The sequence below is a fragment of the Limulus polyphemus genome, unplaced genomic scaffold, assembly GCF_000517525.1.
Source record: "Limulus polyphemus unplaced genomic scaffold, Limulus_polyphemus-2.1.2 Scaffold113, whole genome shotgun sequence".
Lineage (NCBI taxonomy): Eukaryota > Metazoa > Arthropoda > Merostomata > Xiphosura > Limulidae > Limulus > Limulus polyphemus.
Window position 1 is genome coordinate 898,057 of NW_013665723.1, and position 12,644 is coordinate 910,700.

At 32.3% G+C, this 12,644-nt stretch overlaps 1 protein-coding gene across 1 annotated transcript in view; it reads left to right on the forward strand.

Annotated features, from left to right (window-relative positions):
- Nucleotides 1-12,644, forward strand: part of LOC106471517 (cadherin-related tumor suppressor-like) — a 140,258-nt gene that overhangs the window by 91,894 nt on the left and 35,720 nt on the right. The window contains 4 exon segments of the mRNA XM_022401017.1: nt 1,980-2,291; nt 3,324-3,557; nt 6,949-7,150; nt 8,677-9,774. Of these exon segments, the coding sequence (XP_022256725.1) occupies nt 1,980-2,291; nt 3,324-3,557; nt 6,949-7,150; nt 8,677-9,774 (1,846 nt within the window).

The following is a 12,644-nucleotide window of genomic DNA, read 5'->3' on the forward strand; positions in this document are numbered from 1 at the left end:
GCACGATTTTATAGCCAGTGCTGAAGAATTATCAGTTCGATACCCATTCCATAGTTCTTTCCTTCAAAATAAACTAAAGTCCATAGTTTCAAAGTTCATTTCCTGGTTATTCAATACGGACTAGAAATTACAGCGGCAAGATGTTGCCACAAATGTACTAAGCTGAAGTAATCTTATACCTTGAAGATATATATGTTTCCACAAGATAGTGGTTTAGGAAATATTTTAGATGCTATATACATTGGTTTTTAGTTTTAGGTGTTGCCACAAATGTACTAAGCTGAAGTAATCTTATACCTTGAAGATATATATGTTTCCACAAGATATTGTTTAGGAAATATTTTAGATGCTATATACATTGGTTTTTAGTTTTAGGTGTTGCCACAAATGTACTAAGCTGAAGTAATCTTATACCTTGAAGATATATATGTTTCCACAAGATATTGTTTAGGAAATATTTTAGATGCTATATACATTGGTTTTTAGTTTCTGTTGAAAAAATCTGAATAATCAACAACTTTTGCGTAGAAAAGGTTTTGATGGTACACTTGTACCATCATTAAAAAAGTCGATAGTTTGTTTTATTTTAACACCAAGCAATAGCATGGGCTATATGCGCTCTGCCCACCACGGGATTTCGAACCCCAGATTTTAGTCTGTAGACTTACCGCTGACTCACCGACAGACCATAAAAAATTCGAAACATGGAATCTCTAGTTGTAACTTGATAAATATACAGGTAATTGTTGTTGTTTGAAGTTAAGCACAAAGCTACACAATAGGGTATCTGTGCTCTGCCCACCACAGGTATCGAACCCGGTTTCTAGCACAAGTAATTGTAATAAAATGTTAATTCTCTAAAGATTAATTCAAATGTACCTTTTCTCAAATTCTTATTAATGTGTGAGATAGTTGACAACATGTTACGGAAAAAATAGCTGAAAATAAGTGTATCATTATGATATAAATGTACGTTTAATGAAAATGGTCTGATAGACTATCAGCATAATGGAAATAAATAAATATTTTATTTTTAAAAGTGTGTCAAATAAAAGTGGAAAAAATAATAACTAGAAAAAGGAAATGAAAGATAAAATTTCTAACTTTTTACTTTTGCTCGTTTGTAGTTATCGTAGATTAAGCTGCAGTTAACATTTTCCTTAATTCATAATTTCTCGAACATGTACGTGTTAAAAATCCTATCCCAAACACAATTTCATTTACGAACTTAATATTATGAACATGTGTTGTCAATTATGTTGTTTTTTCTAATTTAATTTGCTTTGAAGTCTGTATCCCCAAGATCCAATTTTAAAATATTTCGGCATTATAGTTTTTATTTCATTTTAAATTACAGGAAGATCGGAGTTCTGCGTCAAAATCAAATATGGTTTACTGCATGAACTTCATGGTTGAAATAGGATATGTTCCAAAATGAAATTTTAAATAAAGATGATAAAATTTTTAAAGATAACTGAACAAAAGTGATAAGAAGTTTAGGCTCAAAACGTGGAGGCTGCTGTTTCTTTCTTTCCATTTATTGTGATATGGTGTGGCCTAATGATTAGTGTACCAGGCTACAGATCAGAGTGTCCAAGGTTCGAGCCCATGATATAAGGTAAACACGCTTTGCACTTTCAGCTGAGAGTAAGTTAAGAGTAGCCGTGTGTGCGGCGAGTGTTGCTAACTGGTTGTCCTCCCTCTAATCAGCAGTTATAAATTAGGTTATGTCCGAAGCTTGTATCTCTAACCTAACCGTTTAATCCATGTGTCCCAGAAGCTGGGGTTCAAATTGAAAATACCAACACATTATATTTGTTCTTATTCGCTGATATCTAAACATTTACCATATTTCTTCAATAAAACAACAAACAAGAATTGACATCAATTTAGAATCAAAATGTCATAACTCTGTTTGTAGTTTTTACTACCGCAAATTCAGATATCTAATTACTTAACAGAATAATATTTATTAACAGGTTACCATCACTATCCAAGATCGAAACGATAGTCCCCCAGTATTTGTAAACCCTCCGTACAAGATATTATTGTCTGAAGATGTCCCACCGGGTTATACTGTGACTACAATATCTGCCGTTGATCCTGACATCGAGGGAACCATCTCCTACACCTTGGTAGATGATAATCATTCATCTAAGTTTCAATTCGACTCCCAGAGCGGTGTTCTTCTTTTAAAGAGTCCGTTGGACCGTGAAACGGAAGAAACACACCAATTTATGATACAAGCGTTTGATGGAATCCAGACATCTGAAACTAAGATTACTATAGAGGTGCGTAGGCTATTTTTATACATTTTATATTCATTTTGTTCACAAGAAATACCTTTTAATGCAGATGTTTCAAATGTATCAGGAATAATGAGCCTGTCATCACTTGAACAGTTCCTATGTAAATTACAGCAATGTAGTACTTAATAGACGCTAAACGTTCAAACAAAAAATATGATACTCACAAATATATATAAATATAAAAATATTAAACAAGCTAGGGAAAAAAAAAGACTAAAATATTAGCGTTTATAAACTTAAAACTAATACCTGAAGTATCTGTTGAAAGTTTTGTATCAACGTTAATATCAAGCACGTATATAGCAAGGACAGCTAAAAATGTGTATCATGTAGCATCTATAGAAGCATTGTTTAAACAACTTAACTATATATTAGTTCTTATTTGCACGCATCTTGGTACTCTTTCATTGCAAAAAAAATTGTTTGAAGCTGTCTAACTCTTCATTTACTTTTTAGGCTCTGGGTTTCTTATAAATTGTTGAATAAACTGTTGTATGAATCATAACTTAAAATCCATATTTAATGTGAGTTATTATGTTATATATTACGTATTTAGCCAAACACTTAAAGCGAACACCTGTTTTAATCATATTAGTTATTTCTGTTGATGCCCATTTTACAGCTTAATACCACAAATTGCTACGTAAACACTACTTCTAAATGCTTCAGACTTTCAAAATACGTAAAAATATTCGAGTAAGATTTCTTAAATTTTTAACCAGTTACAAAATGTGTACTTCAGTAACGAAGCTACATTATTGAAGTAGATTTAAATCGTGGGTATAGCTAAAACATTATTACAAAAACTTGTTTATCCACCGCGTTGCAAGAATGTTGACGTTGTAATAAACCGAAGTAAAAAACACAAATATCTGAGATTAAAAGTACGATGAATAAAGTGAATAAAAATGATGCGTAGAACAATCTGAACAAAAATAAAGAATGTATTTATTTAAAAAAAAAGTGTTTCAAGAAAATTATATGGATACTAATTAAAACTGCTTCTCGTAATAGGTTACAGACAGTAACGACAATCCTCCCGAGTTCAAAAAATACGTCTATTCTTTCGACATACCCGAAGAGATCCAGAGAGGAGCTGAGGTTGGGGTTGTCTGTGCTACAGATGCTGACGTCGGTATTAACGGTCAGGTTAGCTACAGTGTTATTAGTGACTGGGGTAACGATGTGTTTTCCCTGAATCCACAGAGCGGAGTTTTTACGCTTACTTCTCACTTAGATTATGAACAGGTTTGTTCGTTTTGACCATATATATTAACATTTATGATCTTAAAATTGATTTTTCTTTGTAACAATATACGGTATGTGAAAAAAACCAAAACCAACAATTTCTATCTTCAAGATGCTAAACATCTGATTTTCTTTAATTTAATTCATTTCTAGTATTTGACGTTTTAGCTAATTTCACGCGATACAGAAATAAGCACAGTTTTAAGAAAAAAACACAGTATACTAGAACTGCTTGAAATATTACATAATATACAACTTAACCATGTTGATGAAGAAATGTGCAACCCTCATATGTATTGGAAAATATTGCCACAATAAGTAGATGTTCTTCACCAAATTTTATTTTACGCTAATATCCGTGGTTCGACTCTCAGCGGTTGATAGAGCACAGATAGTGTATATTTGTACTAAAAACAACACTAATAAATTGTTATTCTATTACAAGATGGCTGATGACCTTTGTTTTCAAATGAAATTAATTTAATTCCAACCATTCAGTAATTGCGAATTAATTTGGGCTATGTATTATATTCGGATCTACTTTTCAATAAGGTGTTTGTTCTGTATCCAGACAGGCATGCATTGTTTATCTCAAATACCAAAACATTTTCTTCACTAAAATACATATATGTTATCACAATTACTAGATAACAATGTATTATGAAATCATTTATATTATTCCAAATTGAACACTTTTATTTTAAAGAATTAATAGTTTTCGCCTTTATTTATATCTTAACTTGTGAGAGATCGTTTTAGTAATTTTTAGTCAAAATCTTAATTAATTTTGGTTTGAATCATCAAAAAATTAAAGCTTATTTGTATTACCTAGAAATACTATGCATATCGCTTTAAAAAATAAAGAAAAATAACTTTTATGTTAATTATTTTAAAAGAATATTTCGAACATTATGTTGATGCCATAGCATATGCGAAGCTTATAATAATCTTACATGTAAAAATAACATGAAGAAGAGTTATTCGTACTAAAAAATACTCAATAATTCTTGCTTTTACATATTTCGTGTCGTGAACTTATAATTTCTATATTATCTTAAAATACGTTTTTCTCAATGCTTTGCATGAAGTTAGATGTTTAAAATGTGCATTTTACAAACATGAGTGTTTGCATTAGATTTTATTGAACCTGAACCGAGTAGTTACAAATGACAGCGATCTGGTATATTATCGTACCTGCCATGTATTTTGATAAGCTATAACTAAAATCAGTGAAACTAGATAGCTAGAATAAAATAGGCCGTTTTCTAATATATAAAAATAGATTAGGTTTATCAGCTTCACCATATCATAAAACACTGTTAAAAATTGCCCTTGTTAGTCAATCATGTTTTTTATTCTTGTTACTTGATTGTAATTTTATATGGAATCTGTTTTTGAAAGCTAAGCGGACTATATCCTGTTGGTCGTACCCAGAAATATTTGAATATATTTGATTGGACGTATTCAATTTACGTACACCAACGTTAATTTTCTGTGTTTTGCAACGTCGACTATAAGGCTACGTTATTTACATAAAACTTTTTTGAGAATTATTGCTTTCCGAGCAATGTGAGTTTAATGAAACTAGTTTGTTTGTTTTGGAATTTCGCGCAGAGCTACACGAGGGCTATCTGCGCTAGCCATCCCTAATTTAGCAGTGTAAGACTAGAGGGAAGGCAGCTAGTCATCACCACCCACCGCCAACTCTTGGGCTACTCTTTTACCAATCAGGTACCTGATGATGACAAAACCTTGTCGAAACGTTGTACATTTGCTGTCATGTTAAGCTTATATTAAAGTTTTTCTTCATTACCCATTTAAGCCGTCTCCAGCCATTATTAGTCTCAAAGTGGGTTCCTCGTCATCGAATATGTATATTGTTGTTTTTACTGCATAATAATTGGCTGTGAAATTCAATGTATGGAGTCCTTATATACATTATTATCTAAAACATATTTATACGAAACTCAAAAGTATTGTTAATAATTGAAAAATGGTAAGCGCTATTTATTATGGTTTTAATAAGTGAACCGTACATTATAATTAACACAAAAACTATAAATAACTTTAAAGACGTATTTAGATTATTACCGTAACATAAGTTCCCTGAACGATCTGAAAATACTATAAGTTTTAGAACCCAAAACAAACAAAAGATATAAAGTTCAATTATATACATCGCTACTATGTGTCAACTTATCTTCTGGTATCAAATTAATCAGTTCATAAAATCAATTACGGGGAACGTTTTGCTGGTTGTAGTTCATAATTACTCTATAGTTTTGTTTGTATCAGTCAAAAGTTTGTTGGATTTCTGCCAGAAATGTTCATATTGTTAATTCTATGGCATCTTAGCATAAAGTACTAAAACGTTTTTAATAAAAGTTAATATGTTTTTATTGTTGTTTTTCTAATTCTTAGTAACTGAAACAAGACGTTACGGTAATCACTAGAAATGGAAAAGATGTGTTTTCATATTATTAATTTGCATAACCTAAATACTTTGTAACAACTATTAATCATAATATTGCAGTTATTATTGAGCTTTAAATCTATTGCTTAATCTTTCAATTTATTCCAGTGCAAGAAATTAAAAGCAACGACAAAATATAAATTGCTGTCAATAAAGTGTTCTGTGAATTACCATATCACTGTTAACTTACAGTAAAAATAAGTAAAATAAATGGTATTCCCCGAAATATTTTGTTAAAACTGAATAATGCAAATTTATTGACAATGTCAAAGACCACTACATTCTGTGATTAAAGATTACATATATAATAACCAGGTGGATAAGGCGCTCGACTCACAATCTGAGGGTCGCGGGTTCGAATCCGCATCCCACCAAACATGCTCGCCCTTTCAGCCGTGGGGGCGTTATAATGTGACGGTCAATCCCACTATTCGTTGGTAAAAGAGTAGCCCAAGAGTTGGCGGTGGGTGGTGATGACTAGCTGCCTTCCCTCTAGTCTTACACTGCTAAATTAGGGATGGCTAGCGCAGATAGCCCTCGTGTAGCTCTGCGCGAAATTCCAAAACAAACAAACTAGTTTCATTAAACTCACATTGCTCGGAAAGCAATAATTCTCAAAAAAGTTTTATGTAAATAACGTAGCCTTATAGTCGACGTTGCAAAACACAGAAAATTAACGTTTACTCGTAAAAATAAAGGACATATTTTACTACCACAGGTAAAACAAATTTCAGATCCATTCGCTTTGTTTAACTTAAATAAACAGTATCATTGCTTCTTCCCAGGTTCTTTGTGGATTTTGTTCACTTTCTTTATTTATAAGTACAACATTAAATCTTTATTGTCCTAACTCTTGTACGCTGTTAAGCTTCAAACCGAAAGTCTTTGTGTTTATCATTTGTTCGCTTTACTATTTAGGTACAGCATTACATCTTTATCGTCCAAGCCCAAGATTCTGGACATCCAAGTTTGTCTAGTACTGTTACAGTTTATTTCAACGTGTTGGATCTGAACGACAACGCCCCTCTATTTGATCCCATGAGTTACAGTGACGAAGTGTATGAGAACGTGACAGTTGGCTCCAGTATTATCACTGTCAGTGCAACTGATCTGGACTCAGGTAAGTTATTCATGTCTACTCTTACAGAAAACCTCGGTAAATACCATATTCTAGCCTAGCTTATTTCTTTGTTATCTAGAGGAATTAGAATCAAAATATTTATATTCTATTTCACTTCCCTATCTTCTGCATAGGACATAAAGAGTTCATTCGACAAGAGAAACTGGAAATTAATGTTTAATTACAAGAACAACAGTGAATTATTACTCTAACTAACCTATATTCATACACCAATATGTGTGTGTATTATCTAGATACAACCCTTGAATTCAATGCGATGTTTAGAGACTTAACTGCCCATACATTAATTACCATAATGTATATAACACTAAAAAGAAGTGGTAATCTTGCACGTGATGTCTCTTGCAAAATGTGTTTTATCTTTACCACTTAGAAAGTTTATACATCAAAATCAACGTTTCTTGGCCATTGCGTTCATCAGATATATTGAGACTATAAATGCAAGTATGCCAATATTTCTAGGTGATAAGAATAATCTGTAATTTTTTTTCAAAATCAGTTCGTGATCTTATACTTCAAAAAATAAATAAATATAATGCTTCAATCAATAATATTTTGGAATTGCATCATTGTTACTGGATTATTGTACAGATATTAATGCAATCAACAGCAAGATATATATAGACTTTGCTACTGCTTAATAGAGGTACATAATCGAAACATCGGGAAGAAATGTCTGCGACTCTGAACTTTTTAGCCTGTCAGCACTATAAGAGCACGAAAGAATTATTATTACTATTATTGTTAAATTGTGTATCTTTTAATTCATCATTATTAAAGATTTAGAATTTTTAACATTATTAATCGTATTGTGTAAAACTAGTAATGGTAATGTTGTAAACTTACTTCTCTGTAACATGCAATTTTTAACAAAGAAACACATAGTTCATAGTATAAATTCTACGAAGGCACTCTGCATTGATATACAGTACCTGCTCGTTCTTTCTGTTTTCGTCCCCAGAGATATTGACACTTTGACCTGTTTCATGCTCGGATTTTAAAATTCGCAGATTTTATTCCACAAATGATAGACAATGTAAATTTTCTACTTAACTCATCACTTTTTTTAAAAAAAACTACATCGTAACGTAATACTATATTTTTCAAATATTGCTAAAATATTGTTGCGGTTTAAATGCCGAAAGCTAATGAAGCACTAGAAACCATTAGGCTTAAAATTTGTGCTAAGAACCACGTTAACTGTAGATGTTTTTGTTGTTGTTTTAAATCCCTCTTAATTTATCCGTTTCGGTTTCAATAACCTGCAGGAGACAAAAGATAGATTAGAATGTAATATCCTGGAAATCATTATTCAACGTTTTTGATTTATTTAATTAGACTTGTCAAGAAGAAAGTTTCAAAATACAATAAAGTATATTCTTGAAAATTGGAGAACAAAGAAATAATTTAACCATATACAACTAATAACTGGACTCCTCTATGTGGTTCGAGTTTCCAATAAATCTTTAGATAACTTTTAATGGTTCTTTTCTATTATTCTTTAGGGTCGAATGGGGCTATTGTATTTAGCATTGTGGAAGGAGATGAAAATTATCACTTTAATATCTCTCCAAATGGAACAATTTTCACAGTCAAGCCGTTGGATCGAGAGACTCAGTCTCTATATAATTTGATAATCAGCGCTAATGATCAAGCATGGCCTGTGGAGAGACAATTATCAAGCACTGTACAGGTTACAATCATAATGAAGGACATCAACGATATGTCACCAGAATTCATCTCCCCAAATAAAACATCAGTCTTCGAGAATACTCCTGCTAATACAGTTATCATGGCGGTGAAAGCCGTTGACAGAGACGAGGGGCGTAACAGTTACATCGAGTATAGCCTTATTCCAACTGCGGAAAATAAGTTTACTCTTGGTCCGGTGGACGGACTTCTCCGAGTTAATGGTCCTTTGGACAGAGAGGTCAAGTCACAATATAAACTCCGGGTAGTGGCTAACGACAGAGGAATTCCGCCAAGATCAACATTTGTGAACATTGTAATTGACGTTCTCGACGAAAATGATAATAATCCATTCTTTGATCCAACACAGTACAGCGCTTCAGTATCAGAAAATGCAAGTATAGGTCTGAGTGTAGTAGAAGTGTCAGCTACTGATCAAGACGAAGGTCTGAGTGGTCAGATCCGCTACTCTATTGTTTCTGGTGACCCCAATCACGATTTCACCATAAGTGAAGATACGGGCACTATTCGAGTCAGCAAAAATCTGGACTATGAACGGAAAAATCGTTATATATTAACGGTGCAAGCAGAAGACAACGCCGGTGACATTCGATACGACACTGCTACTGTGACGATAGTGGTGACAGATATTAATGACAATCCACCAAAGTTTCAAAACTCTCCCTATGAGGTTCACGTAATGGAAAATCTGAATCACGTCCCCACTCCCATCTTTACCATAGTGGCCCAGGATGCAGACTTACTACCCAATACTCACATACATTATCTCATCAAGGACGGGGACAAACATCTCTTCAACATCAACTCTACTTCGGGAGAAATTACCGCGATGAAGAAGCTAGACAGAGAACAACAAGCAGAGCACGTACTAACAATACTCGCCATGGACACAGGTAAAACCTGGATTGGTTTCTCGATTTTATCATTAAATGTTTATATGATTACTTTGGTCAAAAACAAAACAACAGCATTAACTAAAATATTATTTACAACTATTTTCTTCATTGCTTTTGTAATGGCTTATTTATTTATCTAGTGTTTAATCTAACTCATTATTTTACGTTTTGATTATAGCATAGACATATTCTAATTTACTTAAAACATTGTAGTCTTTCCGAATTCTTACTTGCTAAGAAGGTATCCAGTTTTCATATATCTAACTAAAATATAATGCTTCACAAGTTCTTCATAATAGTTTGCTTAAGCTATTTTACCTGAGTTAATTAATTTAGAATTTGCCATTTTTGTAAGACAAGTCCGATAAAAAATATAAGGAAAACATACCTTGAAGGTGAACACCCTCCTCGGACGGGCGGGTTTATGCTCAAGATGCTTGTATAATTACCCTTCTATCTACCCATTCGCTGGAGGAGGACGTCGTCAATCAACGATGGGTGTACCATGGAATGTCTGTTTTTGCAGCCTTTAACTTCAGACTAGTCATTCATTTCTATATGGAGTTGAATACAGACAAAGTTTTATTTCTTGACCCTAGACCCCACTGGACCTTTAAATATATGGTGTAAGGCCACGGCTACGAGGTATGAATTACTGAAAGCAAAAATCTTGTTAACTACGCGCTACCTATAAGATACTCGCTTTACTAGATGGTACGTCAGATACTCAGTTGTTTCGAATACTCAACTTTATTACACCAAACAACAATCACATAAATGGCCTAAAGGGGCAACATGATGTTAATCTAATACCTGTATAATCTAAACAATGATGGGCATCAGCAATAAATATTCAACCAGATTACTTTCTCAAACAATGTGACCTGGAACCCATCGAATTAACTAAATATTTCATTGTAATAAAAATACCAAATTTAAAGTACACTACAATTCAATTGCATATTATTTAAAAATTATCTTATACTAAACTATGTTTAAGACTATATCAATATATCAAATAATTTAAAAACCAGGAAATTTTACTGAATAACGTGATATAGTCATCAAATAAATATCATAGAATCTTTACCACCCAGACTATACTTTGTGAAAGTGGAGTACTGTAATGCAACTCCGTTTGGTTTTATGGTTGTCTAGAAATCTAGTCAAATCAATTTTACGTAAACAAAGGTACCTTCATTTTTGTTATGGATACGGAGAACAAAGCAGCCTGAAAGAGATGAAAGTATAATTGATGTTGCTTTTGTTTTGTTGAATTAAAATACATACATATTTTATGGATGCTGTTTGTTTCGGTTCAGAGTATCCGTGGAAGCTTCTGAATGTTTTCCCTCCTTCTAGTCAAACGTTCTAGATTAAGGACTGCTGTGCCTGAATCTCGGGGTTTCTGATCTGCGTAAGATGTCGTTCTAGTTGAAAATACCATATTATGTACATGTTATAAAGATATCATAAAAATAGAATTTCTTCATAAGCAATAGACGATTGCTCCTCTGAAAATGTTTGTATCCGTTACGTAATGCCTCGATGGTTAACAGTTATCATGGGGGAAAATGATGTATTGAAGAATTTTGTTGTGTTTTACGTTTCTATGTCATTTGAAATCTAAATAATAAAGTACTATATATTTGCTTCTAGGATGTATATACCATTTAAATTAATATTAATTAATTATTAATATTATTATTTAAATTGATATTAATTAATTATTAATATTATTATTTAAATTGATATTAATTAATTATTAATATTATTATCTAAATTAATATTAATTATTTATTAATATTAATTATCTAGATTAATATTAATTAATTATTAATATTATTATTTAAATTAATATTAATTATTATTAATATTAATAATAATGATTGCGAAAATTTTCATGTGAAAGTTAATATTGTTTTTAGTGAAAAGGATGTCATACAACATACATTAAACTGCATTCACGGTTTGAGATTTTAACTATTATTATTATTATACAATTTATGTAATCCATTGTAGGCCAGCTTTTCTTAGAATTGTATCTTTCATACAACATGATTTTTTGTTCATTAATGTAATTGATCATTTCCTAGCAAAGATGATTTTCGTGAAATTTTGCTTCTAAACAACCATTGAACTTGAAATTTTTCATATCCTTTAGAAGACTTCCAAGTTCAATATAATTAAAGTTAAGAAATTGTAAGATGTAATAGATCACTTTTTTTGGATACTTTAATTCTTGTTCAAAGTATATTTGCCCGGCATGGCCAGGTGGTTAAGGCACTCGACTCGCAATCTGAGGGTCGCGGGTTCGAATCCCTGTCACACCAAACATGCTCGCCCTTTCAGCCGTGGGGGCGTTATAATGTGACTGGTAATCCCACTATTCGTTGGTAAAAGAGTAGCCCAAGAGTTGGCGGTGGGTGGTGATGACTAGCTGCCTTCCCTCTAGTCTTACACTGCTAAATTAGGGACGGCTAGCGCAGATAGCCCTCATGTAGCTTTGCGCGAAATTCAAAAACAAACGAACAAAGTATATTTGCTTGGTAATGTATATAAATTGTATGTAACAGATGGCGCCACGCACCACTTTCATTAGCGTTTACTTGGCATGCAGCTACAGAAGTGGGAAAAATCAGCTTCAACTAAATATTACAACAGCAAAAAAAATTGTTATCTAAAGACATTGAACATGTAAACAATGCTCATTAGAGAGATAAAAGCATAGCATTATTATATTTTGTGATCTGAAAACAACTGAAGTGAGAAACTTACAACTAAGGAGGGAAAGGGTCTATCTGATCTTGATTGTCTATTGTAATATGTATATATATTTCTTATTAACCTCCCCCCTATATGGATTT